Raw genomic sequence first — 22713 nt, forward strand, 5'->3', positions numbered from 1 at the left:
TCTGGGTCTCAGCACAGCACAATGTGCAGGTTGATTTGCCCAGATGCAAGGCAAGATGCAGACTGACTGCTTTGAGCTCTGACAGATTTAGGTGACAGCCAGTTAGCCAGCCCTTTTTACCAGCAAGGTTAACAGCAGGGATCATCTGGCCTGAGCACCACATCCCACAGTCACACTCACAGCATGTGAAGGAGCCCTTTCCTTCATTCACTTCCCATTTCCTGCCCATTTCTTCCAGCAGCAAACTCCCTGTTCTCATAGGGTGTGTGGGATACATGGAGAGGAAAGGAGCAATCCCTCCCCTCTGTACTTCTCCCTTCCACTGTCTCTATTTCTCCATCCCACAGTATCAGGATCATGAACTGTTTCACCCTGCTCCTTCCAGGAAGGGGGAAGATGTGCAAGCACAGTCCTTCTGTTGAAAACCAGCTTTTCCAGAGAAAGCATGGACAGAATTAACAGCACCCGCAAGCAAGGCTGGACGTGCAGTTTGCACACACAAAAAAAATCAATCCAACTGTGCAGGGGGAACTGCATCCCCTGGGTAAATGGCACCCCCAGGCAACTTTGCTCATTAAGAGGAGATCAGCTTCCAGAGCAGGTGGAGGAAGGAGAGACCAGCACAATAAACGAAACCTCTCTGCTCTTTTTTTGTTATCCAGGAGGAAAGAGGATGGAAGGGAATGTGAGGAGGCTGAAAAACAAGCACTCAACCCTAAGCACAGAACCAGGCTGGGCTCAGCCCCACTGTACCACAGCACAGGCTGCTCCACTCCAAAGTGACCCCAGGAGCAGACCTGGTGCCCCCTCTCCCTTACCCTTATGCAAGTGAGACCAAAGTCACCTTGCTGCAGGCTGTAGCCAAGGCAAGCACCAGCCAGAATGGCCAGAACTGCACAGGCATCCCCCACCTTGGGTACTGCAGGGTGAATGCAACCAGACAGCTCAGCTTAGCTGTGAGCATTACAAATCTTCAAAGTTCTCTTGTGCAAGCTTCTCCTTCTGCCCTGAGCTCATGTGTGAGGTTTTGTAAAGAAGAAGAAAGCAAATTAGCCCAGCAGTTTGATGCCTCATCGATGGTTTCCTTGAACCAGCTCCTACTGATCACCTCACAGTCAAAACCTGGTGATCTGAGTCAACCACCAAGCCTGAGGACAGGAATGGGGCATGGGGGGAAGCCACCATCACTGGCCAAGATCTTCCAAGTGCTGGCCTTTCCTCGCAGGCTCCGCAGTGCTCCAGCCCTTCTGATTTATAAATACACTCGGTGCCAGATGAGTCAGCCCTGCTTCCCCTCAGGATTTACAGCCGGGACACGGGCAGTGGTGCAGGGGAAGGTGCAGGGAGTGGTTTTACACCATGTGAAAATAATGTCATTTGTTTTGCTGGGCACACTCACACCCTCCAGCAGGAACGCTCCAGCTGGAGAAGCAAAGCTGAGCACAGACCATCCTCCACGGCTGGCTGTGCAAGGCCCTTTGCAAGGTGCATCCCGCACAGAGCTACAGCAGACACGTGGATCCTGCCTGGCCAGGCCCTTCAGCAGCTTTCCACCAACACAGCTGTGGGTGTCAAAGACACTGACTCAATATACTGTCACTTAAAACAAAACTAATCTCTTCAGTTAAAAAAAGAATCATCCTGAAGATTTACTTTCCCTCTTCTCCTGAAAAAAAATCAGAGATTACCAGGCCTTTGGCTAAGAACAGCTTCACTGGAGGGGTGGAAACCTTGACAATGGTCACACTTAAGGAGTAACAGATGTTCCCTTCTTACTAAAAGTTCTTCCTTCCCAGCTGAACTCCAGTGTAGGAGACCTAATGTGCCAGATACTCTGGTGAGGAGCATCCTGGGGACATTTCCAGACCAGCAAAAGCAGAGAGCAGCCAAGGAGGACAGACGTGGCAAACACTGTGCTTGGCTGGACTGGAGTGTAACCTGGCCAGCAGCTCTGCCCACATCAACCATAGCTGGCCAGGGGTGGGAGCTCACCTTTTGTTCACAGTGCAGGAATGGAAAACAGCAGCTTGGGAGGGCCTGGGAAGTGACCAACCTGCCAAGAGAGACTTCATGCTGAAGCAAAAAAAATAAAGTGATTTTCCCCCAGCCAAGCAGAACTGCTAACGAAACCACCTTTCTGCATGACACATTTAACAGTGCTTCGAGGAAATCAGGGAGGCAGTAAACCCATTAGCACAGAAAATCCTCATCTTCCAGCCCTGGCAGCAGACTGTCAGCTCTAAAGACTTTCATCTGTAGAATAGCTTCAGAGCCACAAATTCACAGATACCTGGAGTGTTTCAAAAGCAGATCTAGCAGAATGGGATGGCTGTTCATCCATGCAGCTGTGCCATGTGTTAGAGGAACACAGGCCCTGCTCCAAGAAGCTGAAACTCCCATGGCTGACACAGATAGTGCCACTATGGAGAAGCATTGTAGGATGGCTTGCGTCAAATTAGTTTAAAAATTCCTCCTTCATTTCCGAGGCTGTATCAAACACTAGCATGTGTCAGGACTGGGCTAATGTGTGCTCCCAGATTAATGCATGCTCCCCTGAGGCTGTTGGCTTGCATGAGCGCACACTGCTGGCTCATGTTCATCTTGGTGGCTTTTGAAGAGGTGCATTCTAGTTGGTTGGCCCAGCACATTATCCCTGGAGTTATCCCTCCTCAAGGGTAGGACTTTGCCCTTCTTTCTGGAACTTCAGGACATCCCTGTTGGCTCATTCCTTCAGGCTAGTGAGGCCCTTCCTAACAGCAGCACAAACATCTGGTGCATCAGCCACCCCTCCTAGTTTGGTGTAACCTACAAAACTGCCCTGTCAACCAGGTCATTCATTAATGCAGATGGAGAAGTGACTGGCTTCCAGCTGGATTTTGTATCTCCAGTCACAATCCATTCAGCATGGCAGTTCAGCCAGTTTTTGCCTCAACTCACCATCCACTTCTTGGACTTGTACTTCACCAGTTTGCCTAAAAGGATGTTACAGGAGAGTGTTGAAATTAAATCAGTAAACACCGACTGCTCTCTCTTCGTTTACCAATCTTGTTGTTGGAGTTTTACACACATCAAGACTGTTACATGATAAGGTGTAATAAATTAAAGCAAACATTTTCCCAAGCTGTCTACTCATCACAACCCAAACATAAGTAGTAAGGTGTGTTTGGGGTTATTTAGAGCGAGCAACATTCTGTATCTGTGGGTTGTTTGTATTTCTGTTTAAGGATGAAAATACAGAGATAAGAATACCCATATATCATCAGACAGACAGAATCTGGTTCTCTCACCTGTATGTCTAGATGCTGCCTTAAAACAAACAACAGATGCAGTAGATAGATACTGTGCAGGCTCATTTTAATCAGCATTCACCTGCATTCAGTTTACAGCAGAAACATTGGCACTGTGTCAAGTTATATCACACCATTTTGGCAGCATCTGAATGCCTCCCACTAATGCATCAGACTTTCTCTCTTGGCCTTCCTTTTCATGGGGTTAGAAGAACATCTTGTTCAGAAGATTTGTATAGTGTATACAAAAATCATACAAACAGGTTGATGCTTCTTTGTTAAAGTCTTGGGCTCTTGGCCTCTTGCCTGAGCTTCATCCCAAGAGAACAATTCACTCCACATTAAAGCCTTGATCTGAGTTTCACCGATGGACAGGGTTGCTACAAGCAGACTGACCTATTCCAACCAGAGGAAGGAAGTCAGCTTGGAGAACTCCTGCTATACTGACAGCCCCACAATCTTTATCCCACTGTGGGAGCCACACACGAGCAGCTCCTGGTGACAAAAAAGAGACAAATAATTTCTGTCCTGATGTGCATGCAGGACTCACAAAATGGCTAAACACAGCTCACATGGCCTTCAAACATTCCCCCTAGGCAAGGGCCATTTCTCTACACTTGAAAGGCAGGAATTCAGGTGGGGCACAAACCACAGTCTTTTTTCTTCTTCAGCCTCAAAATTTAGCCAGTTCTTTACCTATCTGATGGCCCACCCCCTTGGACCATAACATCCCAGTCTGGGCACAGATTTGAGCTGGACAAGACCTTCGCCATGGCTGAGGACTCCCATGCATCCTAAGCCAGGAAATATCCAGTTTTCCATCCAGTGACAGGCTTTAGGACTGGGGCAAACATATATCTTTTTAATTTACAGCTGACAAAATCCTTGCTTTATGACAGTCAAAATACTTAATACAAACTTTTCTGTATGTTGTGGGTAGGAAGAGAGCTGAAAAAAAGCAAATCAGAATAGTTTACTCAGTGAAACACAGAAATTGCATTTGCCAGCACAAAGTTATTTTGACAGATCTTCTTTTTGTCTTTCCTGGTTTAACCCAGACTGACAAGTCCAGGGCCTAGTGTCCTTGAAGTCAGTGAGAGACTTTCATCAATATTCTTAGAATTTGGTTCCCAGATGGAAATAACACAGATTATGTATACAATCAGTCAAAAATGTAATTTAAGAAGCAGTTTTTCAGGTTGAAAATTGTATTTCAATTTCAATTTCAATATTATCATGATGGCCTTGGAGGGCTTGGACAGCTCCAGCTGACAGGCAGAGCATAAGAGGTCCTGTGGAAACAGGGACAGTAAATTCCCCAAAATGAGTTTATTTGTTGGCAAAGGCAGCACAATTCCCTTCTGATTTATTTCTACACTGAAAAAGACATTCAACAGCTTCCCAGCATTAAGACATTTTTCACCCCTCAGTCCAAGAAGGGTTTAGAGCTACTTATACCCAGTTACTGTACATTTCCACAACAGTGTGGAGCCTTGGCAGGCTTCTCAACCAGCTGGTGAGCCTCAAATCCACCAAAATGTGAGGAATAAAATATTTTTCCTCCCAAATATCTGAGCAGCTGTTTCTCAGGAAAGACACTGCCCACTTTCAATAAATCTGCAAAGCTTCTGGGCAGGAGGTAGACACTATCACTTTAACTTTGCTCAAAAAGACAGGGGTGTCTTCACCTCTCTAACATAATTTTAGGAGGGATTATTCCATATCACAGAGAATATTTATTGAGCTAAGATAAGCAGGTTTTCTAAAAATGCAAAAGAAATGTGTAAGGAACTGTTTTCTCTCTTGGTGTTGTAGTCCCCTCTGCATCTTTTCCAAAAATTCACTTTGGGAAACATCAGGGTTATTTCACAGACCCATAAACCTTCCAAGCAAGGAAACCATAGAGCTATGGAGACGCATGTGCTACTCTGTCCTCTTCCTTTTCCCTGCCTTTGGTTACACTGCTTCAGCCCTTCCTTGCACTCACAGTGGTGTCCCCCACGAGCTGATGACGAGCCACATCAATTCTCATTCAGGGGAAGATATATGCAGTAACAAAAGGATTTGTTTTTGTTTTGTGGGTGCTTTTCCCACCATCAGGCTGGCCAGATGAATTAGCTCAGAGGGTGGTCTGACTGACAGAGCCAGCACAGAGCAACCAGCAGCAGCCAGAGAAGAGCAGGTACTGCAGCTTTCCTTTCCAGGGCTTGAGAAGTGTTTAGCAACTCAGGTCCTCCACTCCACTTAGAAATCTCTCTCGGTTCAACCTGCCCTTAAGGCTCTAACTGGACTGGAAACTGTCAAGGTCAGACTCTCCTCCCACCACTTTTTATTTCATTTTTCTCCCTACCTCTGGCATCTTTTAATTCAAAACCACCCACACACCCAGTTCATGTGACAGCTCCATCCACTAACGTTTAACAGCTGACATTTTTCCCTAATCTGTTGATTCAGAAGCATGTTTTTATACACAGTAACACTCCAGAATATCAAACCCATTTCATGTGGGGAAGTCTCTCAGGAAGCCCATTGCTACCTGGCAGAAGGTCTCTTCTAGTTAATATGTGCCTGATGTTCATTGCTCAAAGACATGTTCAGCAAGTCCCAGTGCAGTGTCCTGATCACTGCCACAGTGTCCAAGGTACCCAGAGCATGCACTTCTCACTAAACCTGTACATACTGTGCCTTCCCTGTTATCTTCACTTACAAGCCAAAAAAGAAAGCCATCAAACCCCAACCAACCATAAAAAAATGCCCACAAAACCACCACAATCAGAACCTCCCCAGGACTTCCTCCTGGCTCTCAAACCAGCAGCAAGGATGCTCATCTGGATTCTCAGCACCAGCCAAGTGCCCGACAGCCAGTGGCCAAAGGACTGCTCCTGCTTTTCCAGGCAGCTTTTCCAGGAACGAGGCTCTTTGGCAGGGTGCACTCCTGTGCTGCCAATTCCCTCACACTGCCCAGAGCACACATGTGCACACCCAGGACGATGAACTGCTGCCCCTCCTTCCCAAGGACAGTGACACCAACTAGAGCATGCTCATGCCAAGAAGCAGGTTCTGCTGTTCTCTGCACAGCTGCCAGGCTAATGATGGCTTCTTTTCAGGGACAAGCTCCAAGCTCAGCTGCTGCTGCTGCCAAACCCTGTCACAGCAGATCAGCAAGCACAGGACTCTGCCAGGTGCTTCGGCTGCCTGCCCTCCTCCAGGAGCTTCTGCTCTGCACCCCTTCCCCACCACATGCTGATCCACATGATCCCACACGGGATCACAGTCATGCCATAGGAAGGTCAGAGGGTCTTTGGGCAGCTTTACAATGCTATCAGTGTCCAACACTTCTGGAGTCCCCTGCCCTGGGCATACAGGACACCCCTCTCTCCTGCCAGGCAGAGCCCCTTCCAGTCCAGCTGGGGGTTTGGGCCCCTACCTTGGCAAGGTATTTCCAAAGCTGTAAGGCCACTGTGGCCCAGGCTGGAGGGAAAGACAGGTAACCTGCAGTGCAAAAGGTTCAGACAGATGGCAAAAAAAAGGCCTAAGTTTCACCCTGAACAACCAGTATGAGGTACATGTGCATCCCAGGCTTCTTCTGTTTGCCACCTCATACAGATCTTCTACCTTCAGACCCCAAATGAGTTTCAGGTTCATGGAACACTTATTTACTTCTGCTGGGTTTGGATCAGGCCCCTCCTAGGTCAAAAAACCCAACAGTTAATGGACATGCGACATACATGGAGCTTCCTGCTTATTAGCAGGTCTCTCTGAGACAACACAATTTTCCACCCATGCATTAAGCCAGTCCAATACTGACATCAGCTCATTTCCATTGATCCTGATTACATAATAGTGACTTAATTCTCCACAGAATTGAATTTTCCATATGTTTGGATCTTTTGCAGTTGCTACAAGACTTCCTTTTTCCCTGCTGAATTTATAATTTATTATCTCTTTGTCCAATGCTCAAAAGGTATGGCCTTTGCTGCAAGCAGAAATTTCTACAGATATTTTTGGTTTTTTTGTTTCCTAATATGTTTATCATATCAACTTCCTTCCATCTAAGAGAACTCCATAACCATACTGCGGTATGGACACCCCTATAGCTTCAAGGACTGCCATCAATTCTGGAGTGAAGTTACATTAAGTTACAACATACATTAAGAGTAGCTAATAACCATTATGGCACCCAAGTCCTTTAGGTACATTTACTGCTATTTATAATTCATAAACATCAATCTTATGTGATCTGAATGTTGTCCAAAACCCCGTTAGTTGTAAAGGTTATAGTTTTATGGCTGCAGATGAAAATTCTCACTGCATGTGTCCCGCCCAGCAGAGAAGAATGTCTGTAAAACTATCACGGTCCCTCAGCAGCTTCACTCAAAAAACACCCGGTAACACCTCTGGTTCAGTCCATTTCCTGGAGGACTGGCGCCCACATTTCCAGTCTCTTTGAGAACAAGTATATTTCCAGAGCTACTCACAAGAAAATTATTCTCCTTTAACATTCATGTAATGCCACTGGGTAAAGCTATTAATTTTCACAATCTTCTTTTATAGCCAAGGCAGTTCTATGCACTCAAGACAGGAGTAAATTGGAACAAGGGAACATCAAAAAAAACATTTTAAATTATTTTATTGAAAAGACTGGGTAAAGACATAATCTAAAAGAAGGATCCCTGGGTTGAAGAAGTCTTTTCTGTAACAGGAGAGCCACTGCCCACAGTAAGACTATTAAAATATAAAATTAACCATCTGCTCCTTCATAGAAGGGAACCCCTTCTGCCTCTGCAGATCTTTGAAAATGGGTGTTAGTTCCTGGAAATGCATCAGCAAACCAAATCATCGTAATGGTATGTGCAAAGGGAAGCTGGAGAGGAAGAGAAGGATGTGATGACATCTGGGAGCTCTCAGCTCTCTCTACTGCAGGACAGACAGCAGGTGCCATCTCACTCCCACACAGCCCAGGATGAAAGCACCTGTGACCCTGCTCCTTTCTCCTTGAGGAAAGGGCCCAATCCTTCAGCCCTGTCCCACACCTGCCAGAGGTCAGTCCCTCACCTGCACACCCTGCCTGGTGGGGCTACCCTGGATGCATCCCCAGGAGCTGCAGGGAGCAGAGAGCCCTCCTGGCATGGCTAGTCCCTGGTGCCTACCTGAAGCTCAGCCAGTGCTTGGCCAGCACCTTACTGCCCTCCAGCCACACTCTCAACACTTTCTGTTTTCAAGCCTTGAGCTTCTCACCCCTCTCTAAGCACAACCTCTGCTCTCACTCTCACACCAGCCTGACAGATTGCACGGTGACACTACAGTGGGACAGCCACTGCCTGCTGAGTGCAGGTTGGCTGTGACCCAGAGCCAGGACAGCTCTGATTTGGTGGCAGCATGGAATGTGGGTAGCTGCATCCTCAGCACATCTCCTGATACAGACACACTGTCTCCAGCTCTCACATCACAGCACTGGCTGTTCTTTGGCGTCAGTGAAAATGGCTTTTTGTTTGCCATGCCAAGCAAGGAAACGATCTGATTCTTCCATGATATACATCCAATCTCAGTAATCTGATGTCCTTACACATCACACCCACAAGAGTAACAGAACCTTCCAGACCATGCAACAATCCTTAGAAGAACTGAGGCAAGTCACCTCACTGGGAATATTTTGCATTTAGATGCAGAGAATACCAGAGGATTCACACTCTCCAGACCACAGGATGAACTAGATGATGTAAAGGATCTTTTCTCTCTCTAGGAGGAGGTATGTCACCTCCAAACCTGCACAGCTTGGGCCACCTAATCAGACTCCTATTTTGTAACAGATTCTGTGACCAGGGCTATGAGACAGACCGGGTGAGTCCTGCTCCCAAGCATCACTGAAGGACCTGCACATCTTCAGCATCCCAAGTGAGCTCACTTGACAGAACTTTGCTAGCCAACCGACTGGTTCCCTGCCCCAGCACCCTGCTCCCATCACTGTCCAGACAGTCAAGTCAAGCCAGCAGAACCCTGTGAAAAGTCAAGAGCTGTCTGCTGCTGAGAAGGGGAACTAATGCCAGAGATGCAGGTGAGGAGGTGGGATCATGAGACTGAGGAGAAATAACTCCTCAGCCTCAGCAGAAACAAACTGTTAGCAGCATGATACTTCACAAGGCAACTGTGCAAAAGAAGCCCTCATCACCTCCTTCATGCAGCCACCAAAAAGAAACCAAGAAACATTCTTCAGGTAGAGACCCGTTTGTTCTTAGTCTACATGGGACAGTGGCACAGAACAAAATGAAGGTCAGGGGCTGGATGTAGCATAAAGCTGCAGAAATAATGAGCACCAATGACACTTTGCTTTCACACTGGGGACTGCCAGCAGCCCATTGTGTGGAGCCAGAAGTGTTTCACCACACCACCAGGACACTGGCCACGCCACACAGCTCTCACTCCACGCGGGTGTGAGCAGCAGGCGCAGAGACCCAGCCGTGCTCCAGCTGTGTTTGTTTGGCCAGCTGCAGTGCCACAAAACACAGCTGCATTGATCGGGGCCGGTCACCTGGCTCCAGATAAAAGCAGCTCAGTAGCAGGAATCTGGCCATCCCTGCTCTGGGATGCAACTGGAGCCAGCCCAGTGACCGAGCGGGGTCTGACCGCGGCCACCTTCTGATGCAGAGTGCTGTGAGAGGTGGCAAAGGGGAAGATGTGTCGAGGCAGGGTGAAGAGCGGGCAGCAGAGATGGATTATGGAGCCTGACTTGAGGCCAGGAGATCCCAATTTTCATCCTGGCTCCACCTCTGGCTTGAGCTGTGCTGCAGGAAGTCTTTCCCCTTCCTGCTTTGTCCACACTACTCATTATTCCTATCTAGGAATAGGAATGATCTTACCACACCCCCAGGAAAACTCTTGGCAACCAGTATCAGAAATGTTTTTTCTCTTCAGAAAAGCCTCCACACTTCATTTCAGATGTTTATGGTTTTCATTTTCACATAATATATTCTATGACTGATGTGTCAAAGCCATCATAGCCTAAATCTTCAGGTTTTATTCCTAAATGCACTATAAAGAATTGTTCCCTGCTACTGACTGAGTCATCTCCTCTAGATCAAAGCCTGTCCTGCTCAAACTGAAACAAAACAGTTTGGTATTTGACTCTTTCATCTAGAAGCCAGTTCTGTCTGTGCTAAGCAGCAACTCCCTTTCCATATTCAAAACAGAACATTTTCCCTCCTTCTGCCAGTGTGATGGCAGAGCAGGCCTGCACATTTGTGAATAACCAACAAAAAGCAACTGCATGAATGAGGAAAGGCAACTGTACAATCAATGGGTGAAAGAAAATTTGAAATTCCATCCCAGAATCTAGGATAAGCAAGAATTCCCAGGAGCACCATTTCATCAGAAGCTGGAAAGGCTTCAGCCTAGAGGATCAGAGAAGGTGAAGATGTCACTTGCTGAAGTATCTACAGATGATTTGGCTGCATTTTCATAAAGCATGTCTCCAGGGTGGTAGAATATCCTCATCTTTCATGGTCCAAATAACTAACACAGTCCAGACCCTGGTCTGGAGCAAGGATCAGCCACATCAGCACTATTAGCACCTGGAACTCTGAGCATGTCTGCTTGGCTAAGGAGCTGTCAGTTCTACATCCTTCTCTATAACAAATCAGCTTTAATTATATTGAATTCAAAGGCATCTTTATCAATTGCACCAGAAATACAGTTAAGTAATGTATCAGTAAAAACTGGTAAAACTTGCAGTCAATCCAGGGTAAATCTTAGACCCAGTCTGATCTTTGTGGTCAGCCCATTGACTATGCTGGAAAGACACCAGGAATTAATCTGGCCCTTCCCACCTCATCTAAACATGGGCCAACAGACATGCATGTTTATCAGGACAAACAAGAACATATGCTGGAAAAAAAGCATTTCCAATAAAAACCTCCATCCAGCATGGGAACAAAAGCAAACTGCAAAGATTTTGCAGCTAATCAGAATGTCAGAATGAAATTGTGTGATCAGGGTTAAACGTTAGAAGAATACCTTAAAGAAAGCATTGAAGCATTACCCAGACCTACACATTTTTTTAATGAAGACACCAAGCAGCCAAAGGTGTGACCTGGAAGTGGTACCCAACAGCCCACAGATCTTATTCTGGTTTTGGGGCAATGCCAGTTTCAAAGGGACAGCTAACAGCCTAAGCTAACCACAAGGATGGTCCATTTCATCCCCTGCACAGCACTAATAGGACACCCCATTTATGATCCTAAATCCCTCTCACACAAGTACTGTTCTCAGCACCCAGCTGTGCTCCTGTCAGTCCCCAAGGCTTTGGCATTCCTGTGGGAGCTGTAACTGACCATCACAAGAATACAAGACTGACCATAGCTGAAATGGTAGCAGCAGCAGATGAAAAAACAACCCAGCATATAAGCTTAGGGGATGCCATTATTTAGGCCAAAGAATTGCAGGAAGGCTGACGTAGCCAATCCAAAGAAACACGAATGTGAAATCCTGTGCTGTTTAACACAGATTTCCAGCCAGAGTCAAACCTTGCCTCTGGGTGCTGCCCCTCCAGTTCAGGCCTTCCTCTGGCTGGGCTGGACTCAGCAGGGGTCAAATGTCTGGATGAACCTGCCCTCCTTTCCTTCAGCACTCCAGGTGTTTCAACCTCAGCATCGCCCAGAGCTTGATGCCTTTATTTCTAAGCAGTATAATAAAACTGTCACTGCTCTTTTGGTTTAAGAGCTGCAGTGAACTATCAGAATTAAAAATAAATCATTTCGTTTTGGGGAATGCTGAGCCTCCTGGGTCTAGAAAGCATTTGTTTCTCTTCTCAGCCAGATGTGAGAATTCAGCCTTTAGGATAAAGTATGGGAATTTTGATTACCATTTCACTTTCCCCCCACTCTGCCAACTCCCACTTCAATTTCCAGAAATAGATCTCTTTTACACTCAGAGAGTATCTGTTTGAATAACCTGATAGGAAAACTACATTCACTGAAGTTAAGTAGCGCAGGATGCCAACAGGCACAGGCTTAAAGCATCCTCGCCAGGTCTGGCTTCACACATTGCCAGCTTACACTGGCTCAGTATAGACAAGAGCAACCCATATAAACCCATACAAATAGCCTCAATATTTTGGAATAGACAGGTGATTAAAGCAAGAGCTTTGAGCTGAGAGCGTGATGAGCTACCACAATCCAAGTGCTCAGATGACAGACCACATCAACAGTGTCTCCAGAGCTGTGGATCACAGTCAGAGACAGAATTACAGTTCCATATCCCAGAAATCAAGAGTATATTTTGGCATAATTAATACATTTTGTGATTGATTTAATGGTGAATTTTCCTAGACCTTGGAGTTCACACAGACTCAAACATAAGCCAAACCACACTTGGAGCACTGATAATTTTCTGACACGCTTTAATCAGTTACAGGGTCTGTACAGAACTGCATTTGGACAGCCAACACCAAACAAGTCAATAATTCCTTTCAACATCTGGAAAACAACCTAGTTTTCGAGAAGCATCATCTCATGAGCGGAACAATTTCAAAGCTCTAGCTATAGCAAATTAAACTGATGTGGCACGTAGGCAACTAGATAATATCATCAGCTAGAGTTGCTTATTAGAGAAAGGCAAGAGACACTGTGTGTATCCTGTAACATGATTAGTAGAGAGAAAATGGAATAAAGTTGAAGCAGTAATGAAAACCTGTGTTTATATAAAATAATACCATGCTTAACTCATGAGTAAATGATTTACAAGTGTTGCTTTGCCGAATAGTTTGGTAGCTGACTTCCGTTGAAACAAGACAGGCCATTGCTAGCAGAAACTGATTATATTATTAACTCATTAGTGCTATGATTACTTAAGTTATAGACAGAATCCAGTAACCCTTGATTAGGAGCATCATGGGATGTTTAGTCCTCATGTCTTCCTACAGCTTTCTCACAGCCTGGCCAACGGAGGTATTGCTGGATGACCTGGTGGGTGAAGGGTGAAGAAGCTGCTCTGCAGACATGACTCATTTATTCCAGAGGTCACTTTAAAAGCTTTTAGGGCTTTTAAGGTCACTGTGACCCCACACAGGCTCACCAACAACTACATTCAGCTCTGACAGCGCTGCTCAGAGGAACAAGAAATAAGTAAGTGTTGAGCACAAATACTTGTGTGGGAGAAAACCAAAAGCACCCAAAACTGTCACATGCACATTTCACTGGTGACTGCACAGCTCTGGGGCACCTGTGACCATCTTCCAACCAGACAGGTGAGGCTGATGAACTCCAAAAGCACCTGCAGGCCCAGCACTGGCTACACCTAGAGCCCCAGGCACCAAGCACAACGTGCTCCAGATGAGGTAAACAACCCACATGGACTGAAAAACGTCCAGGAGAAAAAGCACGTAGCCACCGTGCTGCCCAGCACATTCCAGACCCCTGCAGCAGTGGATGGTGAAGCCAGAGCCACCCTGCCCAGTGTGCCCCCAGCTGTCAGGCTTGAGGAGGAGGGCTCCTGACCCCTGGAAGCAGCCAGGCTTGCCTGCCTTTTCCTGGCACCTCCACTCAGAATTAGTTTATCCAACTTCACAAACAGTTCATATCTTAGCAAGAGAGATGCACCCCTGTGCATGTGTACTGAACTCCTGATAGGGACCAAAAACCTGGCTGTGGTTGGGTGATATGAATGCACATCCCACCCCTCTGCCCAGGTAACCACTGCAAGGTAAAGACAGCTCAGCTGCTTTGCTAACTGAGCTCAATTCGTCTGAGTGTTCTCCTCTTCTTCATCACATTTCAGCAGCTACCAAGATCAGGCAATCCTTTAGCAGATGTGGAACTGTACACTACAATCCAGCTCTCTGCCTGATGCTGCATTCCCCAGAGTCATGGAGAAGTCTGAAAAGCATGACAATAAAAAGAGCAGACTTTCCCACCGCTCAAGACTACGTGGCACATTTTTAGAGACTGCAGTAGAACACAAAAGATCCTTGAAGATGCTGGATTTATACAAAGGAGACAGGACATGCTCCCCAGCCAAGCAGCCTGGACAAAGCTGGTGATGGGATGGATGGAGCAGACGGCCTCCAGCTGTCACAAGCTGCTGCACAAGTCTGGGCTGGCCACATCTCTACTTTTAAAGTAAGCCCCAACTTCCAGACTTGTGATATTCTGCTACTACAAGTGTTGGCCCCCTAACTGCTGCAACCACATACCTGTTACCAGCAGGCACCAAAAAGTCTCTCTGCATTCTACTGATTTCAGCTCATTCACAGCAGGACCATCAGAAGTCAGAGCTGCTTGGCACAGGGACTGTCTGAACAAATACATGAGTTCCTTCCAGAGATGACAGTGCTACTGGAAGGCTCTGGGGCTGCAGCTGGCTTGGTTGCATTCCTCAGCAGAAGAAAGCCCCAAATTTCACACACACTTGTGGAGGACTTTCAGCAAAAGCCACTTGTGACATCATGTAACCTTGTGCAACTCAGGTTCTCTGAGCCAGCTCTTTCTTCTCAGCCTTAATACTTGTCATACTTTGCAGTGACAAATAGCAATGATGAGATCTGCAGAGCGACTTCGATCAGAGATCTCTTTGCAGATACCTTATCTCACAGGAGCTGCACACACACTTCCCCTCACCACCTGCCTGGGCTGGCTGCCTCAGAACATGGGCTGCAGGACAGAGATCCCCTCCTTGCAGCAGACCAAGACCTGCTCCCCATCTCACTCAGTCCAAGAGGGAAGGGCTCGAGCCACAACTTGAGCACGAACTGTAAGAATCTCCTGGCTCAGACCCACCTCTTTCGAAGTGCTGCTGCCAAAGTGTTATGCAAACTTCTTCAAAAAACATCCCAACTGCTTAGCAGTCCACCTCTATGCCCCAAACACAGTGCCAGCTTTGGAAAGCCTCATTAATTATTAGCAAGATCAGGAATCTAAAGATATTTTTTTAAAGATTCAGTCTCCTACAACACAAAGTAAAAAACCCATGTGCATCACACCAGTACTGGGGGCAGCTACTGCTCCTGATTATCTCTAGAGGAGATTCCTACACTCAGAAATAAGAAGCCCACAGGCTAAACTGCCAGCTAAGACTTGAGAATCCCTATTTCCCAGGCTTTTTCTAAGCTTTGTACTATATTTTTATCCTAAGCAGATCCTAAGTGTAAAAAAGAAAAAAAAAGAAAGAAATACATGAGAAAATCTTTATGCAACACAGAGCACAGTCCACCCAAGGAGGGGAAATACTTTTATTAAATTGCAAGAGGCCAAGTCTGTATGTTATGTGGGAGTTTCAGTCTGATCCCATAATTCTGAGATATTTACTTCCAGACAGAGCTGTTTACAACCAAAGACAACGTTGCCATGCTCCAAACCATCCTCAGGCTTGCTTTCTATGGAATTTTGCCCATGGAGAAAGCAATAGGTCAGTGCAGGGGCGGAGGGGAAATATATTTTAATAAGTCCTGGCCCTTGTCCTTTGAACTTCAGACTAACCCAGCACATTTCTCAGGCCTCCCTACCACAGCACCCCGACACACCACAGCTCCTCTGGATAGGGACACAGTCCCTCCCTGCAGCACAAACAGCCCTGCTCTCAGTTCCTCAAGCAAGGGCTGCTCTCCCAGCCCCAAGCCAAACCACTCTGGGGGGCTGCAGCCCTGGCTGTTCCCAAACCCAGAGCAAGGAGCCACGTTTGGAGTGAAGGCTCAGCCCTGCAGACGGGGTGCGGGCGGGAACAGTGCCAGCACCGCTCTGCTGGGCTTCGCCAGGGCCTCGGCTCCTCTGGCCACCCTCAGCAACTCCTGTTTGCTTTGGAGGCTTTTCCCTCCTAAAGCTCTGCTCCCTGATTCAAGTAAATTTAGTAATTTTATTTTTTAAAAGAATAAGAATGTCGGGTACCAGGAGATTGTGGCTTCCTACTGAACACTTCTGAACAGATTTTCTGTTTGTGAACTTCTACAGTCATTCCTCCAGTTCACACAAGGTTCTTAGCCATGCACTGCAGCACACAGCAAGAAGTTCCTGAATTTAACCCCTCTTCTTCACAAGGCAGCATCTTACAATGGAAATGCCCTCTCTCAGCTACTGCAGAGGAATTTGCCAGATCACTGACACTTCTTCCAATCCACCACCAACACAGCAGCTCCAGCCCAGAAAGTGGCTGTATGAACACCTGCACCAGCAGTTCCTTGGAACAAAGCCCCAACAGACATCTCTGACCCACAGAGCTGAGCTGACAAGCTGCAGCACAGACTGGACCAGTCTGTCTTGTCTGTTGACCCAAAAGAAAAGTACAAATGACTCAACTTCCAAGATGAAGTAAACAATAATATGCAGGTCATCAAACTGGCTGTGTGACTGTAGGATCCAAATTCATTTGTTGGGTCTGGATCTGTGGTTCAGCCAGACAGCTTCAAAGAGAACACCTATGCCCTGGGTCCACATGCTCTGCATCCCCTTTGATGATAGGTGCACCTCTTATTTTTGGTTCCCAAAGACGTCCCCTACAGCTCTGGGCTCTCTGGTTGCTATTGCCTGAAGATTCACTTCCCTGCCTTCCAGAGGGTACAGCAAATTAGAGTTTACAAAGACTTCTCAAAAGAACAGCATCCCTAATTTCCCTTGATCTAGGGAGGATGGTTCCAAGGACAGCACTGGCCATTGGTGAAGGACCTAAGGATTCAGGTCCTGAATTTGCCATGAAATTTTAAGGGATTCAATCAAGTCACTACATCCTTCCTATGTACTGTATGTTGAGATGGAAACATTGAGGAACAAGTACGCAGCTGAGCAGGTGTCCAGAATTCAGATTTTAAAGCCTGTGCTGCTTTGGTGCACAGCCTGGGTGACATGAGCTGCCCAGTTCCCTGCTTGCCCCCAGCCCACCCTTGCTGCTGGGAGTTGAATGCTCCAGCACAAGGCACTACAAGCATTTTTGCATAGACACTCCCTGTGCTCCTGGCTGTGGGCGTTCAATGAAAGCGATCAGTGAGAACCCAGGAACAATAAACTCATTCAGGCAGTGTCTCCAGTCCCCAGCCGGGCACACAGAGCCAGCTTCGAGGAGAGGTGAAGGTGTGGGGAGGGAGGGGAATGAGACTTGCTTACACACAAAGGTAAAGGAAGGGCTCCTGGCCTGTCTGGAGCATTCCAAAAGCAGATGCCCAAAGACTCAAAGCTTGTGAGCTAGCTTTTAACCTCTCTTTTTTTCATCTTCTTTTAGGAAGAAAGCTTCTCTCATGGCTTTAGGAGCAGGGTTCTTGGCAATTTCAGTAGTGACACAGCTGGGGCACAGACCCCAGAGCAGCAGGGCTGCAGGGGTACTGCTCCCCTGCCCTGCATGGATCCTGCCCCTTACTCTCAAGACATGGAGCCAGTCCCAGTGATTGTTCTGGGGGTAGCAAAAGGAGCACCCCAAAGCTGGCAGTTACACACACCTCCCAAGGACCATCACTACTCATGAAGTGGGGCTGAAGCCAGCGTCCCTACAGCCCATCTGCAGTGAGCCTGTTCTGCTGTGGAGAGCACTGGAGAGCCTTGTGTGCACGTAATACAACTCAGAGCATCCTCACGTGCCCTGCTAAAACAAGAAATGCAGCTGTGCTAGAAGATACAGAAGTACTATACTGGCACAGGTGGGATGGCTTGGAAGGGTGGGCATGGCAGATGTTTGAGACAGGCTGTGGTTTCAGTTGCAGAAAAAAGGCTTCATGTCCTCAAGCCCTGCAGAGTAAATAACTCTGCACTCCTGCTGCCTATTCCCCTACGGAGTCCTCTCCATTCTCCAATATCAACCAGGGGCCCTCTCGCACAAGTGAGAGTTACTGTGTAAGTTACGAGGTTGTGCATGACACTAATTTTCATCTGCATTTAAAAGAAGGCTCAGCCCGACAGCTGAAAGTTGTACTGGATTTGGCACAGAGCAGTACATTGCCCTGCTTTCTCCAGTTGCCACACCAAGACAATGAGTTAAACACAACAGCTGTGTGGACAATCAGCTGAGGAGAAACCACATATGTCTGCAGAGAGCCCAGATCTTGTTAATATGAATCAATCTATTTCCAACTCTAATTAATAACAGTTTATAAAGCACCTCAGATTGTTGCCAGGGCTCATGTCTTTCACTCACGTCTCCACTTTTCAGTCTAACCCCAAGCACATCCCTTTGTATGTGCAAGATCATGTGGAAAAGAACACGTGCCCTAGTCCTAAACAGACCCACCCCCTTTCCCCTCACAGTTAAAACACCTTAAACTTTGCAAGCAAACACTTCTTTCTACCAAGTCACCATTTTACTCCTTATCAACACTAACCTGTTGGCTTCTGTTAAGAAGACAACCTCTCCTGCATGGGCAAACAGTGTTCATATCCATGGGGAGAGCACTGCAAACACTTCCAAGGACCCTCTGACAAGGAATGTGAGCTTAAATCTTTGCTCAACAGAGATAGTAAAACATAAATGCCAAACACTGCTCTTTGAAGAGCTGGGCTGGAAGTTGCTCTAATTTCCATTACAGACCTCCAACACATTTAAAATGCAGTGATAATCTTACAGAACTCTCCAGGCTTATACCACTTGACATTTTAGACCATGAGCATAGGGCTGCATCACCCATGACTGCAGTGACAAGTCAGTCTGAGAGGACTTGAGAGAGATGGTGTGTAAATGAAGGTGTCACCAACACATCCCTCACTGGTAACTGCACCCAGCACCTCTTCCCCTCCCAGGGCCTGCAGATGGCTGGTCACACAGCAGCCAGCCATGTCTGATAAGCGTGGTAAAGAGCAGGCAAGAAGCCATAATGCCCCTAGAAGAGGAAGTACAAATCGGGACAGTTGCCATATTCAAAGGCAAAACACATGGGAAGGGGGAGAGAGCCCTCACAGGAAATAGAGGAGGAGCAAGAGCAAGAGACAGCAGCTCTGTCCTCATCACCATGCAGCTGTGGGTACAGTGACCACTCTTGGTCACCCCTGCTCTCTGCAGATCTCCCTCTTGTCCCTTTGGGCTGCTGGGTCTGTTGCTCTTTATGCCTCACACACACTCCCAATCACAGGGAGAAGGTGCTTTTTTAAACAGCATCTTCACCAACAGCAGACATTGTTTAGGGCAGCCTAGCAGAGAAAAACAAACCTCGTGCACATCAAGATTATCCTTCAGAATTTCAACAGCCTAAGAGGAGTCAAAAGGCAGTGCCCTCCTATGCAGCTGGCCTTCCAACCTCCTTTGCAGTGACTGGGAAAGGAAACCCATTCCCAGGAGAGTTTCACAATCTCTCCTTCACTTCCCACCACACAAGTCCAACAGCCTGAGTTCTTCCCACTCCATGGGTGCCACCCTGCCAACCACCAGCCCCATCCTCCCACCCCACCTGGCTCTGCACGCTCCACCCAACCAGATTCCTGTGGCTGCTTCACCTGCCATTGGGAGGTGACACTTGCACATGCCAGCTTAGAGTCGGGATTATTGCACATCCCTGCCCGTGTTTAAAATAAAGATGCTGCTGTCTGCTGATGCTTCCAAACTTAATTTTGTAAGTAATAGGACAGATCTTGCAGTCAAATTTGTTTTCACAAAACACCAATTCATTGCTCAACAGCCCTCTTTGAGTCCATCCACCTCTGTCATTCCAGGATTTCCCTGTCTAAGCACTCTGCCTGACTAGTGGCAAGGATGAAGACTTCCCATAGCAAGGCATCAACAAGTTAACCCCACCAGAACTGGCACAAATCCCCCATGCTTATTACTAACAACCCACTTGTCTGCCTTCTCAACCTGCTCCTAAGGCTCCCACGTCCCACATGTTATCCTCCAGCCCAGCCTTTCTCCCAGAGCTCCAGGTGAGTCCAGTCACCCCCACACTGGGCACACCTCCCACACACTGACCCAGCTGTGCCATCATCTGTGGCTGCCCCACAGGCTGGCGGTGCCTCATTACCACCCCCGCTCCCACACTCAGCACCAACACAAAAAAGCACTGGCAGGGCTCCGCGATCAGTTGCACTCGCTATTTATTCATCACACATGTGCAGAACATCCCCGCTGCTCTGAGGAAGCAGTGTGCATATTTAAAAAGACAATATACAAAACATAGCTGAATCTTAATGAATCTACTGCTTTGCTACTGGAACTGAATGGAACTGTGCAGACCCTGCCAGGATGGAAAAAAAAAAAAAAAACCAAACCCAAACCAACTACACAATATTTGATTTGTAATATAATCCTTAAGATCACTTTTGCAGTGTGTTATTATTGTGCTTATCAGGCCTATAAAGCACCAGTTGTAAGGAGGAAAAGGATCAAAATGCAACAGGCAGCACAGTGCCAGCCCTGTCAGAATGCTAAAGTTCTGCACAGTATAAAAAACACACAGTCCTGGCAAAAGTTAACTTCACACAGTATGATACCTCAACATATGGAGCCCCCACAAAAGCAGGATTAGGAAGTGAGCTATTAGCTCAAATGCATCTACTGAGGTCTAAGCAAACCTTTCTGGTCTGACAGTAATAAGTACAAACAGGATCTGGAAGAAATACATTTCTTTAGTACCAAGTTCCCCATTTAAATGGCCGAGTTCAGTGAGGAGGACAACAATCACAAGTCAAGTCACATTTCCTCTCAACAGGTAAAATTTACCGCAGATTTACTCCATGCTGCATGCTCCCTCCTGCGGGGGAGGTCTCTACACATCAGCAGGAGTAGAAATGACGGAGCACCCGCACACATCCGAGTGCTCCGTGCCCGGGCACCTCATCCCACCTCCTCCCCCCTCAGCTGGCAAGGAGACCTCATGTTTGAAAAGTATCCACATAGTGCCCGCAGCAGCACGGACCTGCGATGTGCCAGTCTGGGTGTTCGTGACCAAGCAGCATCACACAGGAAGCGCCAGAGCCATTGATTGAGGGGAAATAAATGGGCTGTGGGTGACAGCCAGCCCGGATGAGACCTGCCAGGGAGAAAGCCGGGAGCTGCTCACCTACCCTCCCTAACCACCAGAACTATTTGCGTTTAGAAAACAGGACACTCGATGCCTGTTCAGCCTGGGAGGGTGGGAAGTCCACGCAGATGGGCAGTTTAGGAGGAAAGACGGAGCGGGCAATGCCAGACAACCGAGCGGCTGCAGAAAACGCAACAAGGCGCTGCTTTTAAGCGGCAAGACACGGTCCTGATCTGCGGACCGGGTAAAACGTGAAATTTTCTCACATCTCCCTCCTTCCCTTCCTAGCGGGGCAGGCAGGCAGGGATTGACATCCCCGGATGGGACCTGCGCTCGCTGCCCCGCACCTTCCCCATCGCTCCCCTCACCCGGCCCCACTCGCGGGCACCGCTTCCCCTTCATCCCCCGAGCTGACTCCGGCCCCACTTGCGGGGACCCCGATCCCTGGCCCCACTCGCGGAGCTCAGCTCCCCAGAAGCCATTTCCCGTCCCCACTCTCCGTCCGCGGAGCGGGACCCGGCGGGACGGCCCCTCCCGGCCCCAGGCACTGCTCTCGGCCCCCACTCGCAGGGACCCCCTTCCCCGCAGCTGATGCCGGTCCCTCTCTCGGGAAACATCGCCTCGGGAGCTGACCCCACATCCACCGCCGCGTTCCCACACGGGGGACAGCACTCCCCGGGGCCCGTGTCAGCGGCTCTGTCACCCCCCAAGGACCGCTGTCCCCAGCGGTCCCCGAGCGCGGCAGCCGCGGGACAGGGACACGCCTGACCCCCTCTCCCCTCACCTTTGTACTTCTCCATGGCGATGAGCGCGGCCGCAGCCCAGCACTCCCGAGGGTCCGGCACACGACGCTGCCCGCGCTGGGCTCCGCTCCGCAGCCTCCAATTCCAGCAGCGCCGGCTGCCCCGGCCGGCCCGCCCCGCCTGCCCGCCCCGCCCCGGAGCCGCGGAGCCGGCCGGGATCGGGCTGTGGGCTGCGAGCGGCACCTGCCTCTGCTCCGGGAGCGGGGAGCTCCCGGCGGGGCCTCCCCGCGGGCCGGGCCCCTCAGCGGTCGGGCCCCTCAGCGGTCGGGCCCCTCGGCGGGCCGGGCCCCTCGGCGAAGCGCCGGGCTGGGGGCGGGAGAGGAGGACAGGGGGCGCTGGAATGAGGGGGCGGCTCCGGGGGATCCTCGGGGGTGCCCCGTGTTTCGGATGGTGAACTCTGGCTGCAGTGCCCGTTCGGAGAAAGGCCCTGGTTATCCCGGCATAGCCATGTGTGGTCCCGGTGCCATGAGCCCAGGCTGGAGCCTGCCGGACCCACCCCCTGCTCTGGGCTGGCAGGCTGGAAAGTTGGGCTCTGCTTCCACCCCTGGGGTAGCTGTATCCCGGAGCCACTGAATTTGCACTGAATTTGCGCTCTTCTTTCCAGTGATTTCATTAAGGCTTCCTCACAGGACCTGGCTCCTGGACAGAGCCAATCTCACAGGAGTATGTCCCTCTCCTTGGGTTGCAGTGACAGTTTTGCCTGATTTCTGCC

The 22713-nt window shown here is 48.5% G+C and overlaps 1 protein-coding gene across 4 annotated transcripts in view; it reads right to left on the reverse strand.

Annotated features, from left to right (window-relative positions):
- The window catches only part of AFAP1L2 (actin filament associated protein 1 like 2), a 63327-nt gene extending 41222 nt beyond the window's left edge, over nt 1-22105 (reverse strand). For all 4 annotated transcript variants that reach the window (XM_015633500.3, XM_015633499.3, XM_015633497.3 and 1 more), the window contains exon 1: nt 21983-22105. In XM_015633500.3, the coding sequence (XP_015488986.1) occupies nt 21983-21998 (16 nt within the window). In that variant the 5' untranslated portion in view covers nt 21999-22105. The remainder of the gene's footprint in view (nt 1-21982) is intronic.
- Between the last annotated feature and the right edge of the window lie 608 nt (nt 22106-22713).

The sequence above is a fragment of the Parus major genome, chromosome 6 (genome assembly GCF_001522545.3).
Source record: "Parus major isolate Abel chromosome 6, Parus_major1.1, whole genome shotgun sequence".
NCBI classification, from domain to species: domain Eukaryota; kingdom Metazoa; phylum Chordata; class Aves; order Passeriformes; family Paridae; genus Parus; species Parus major.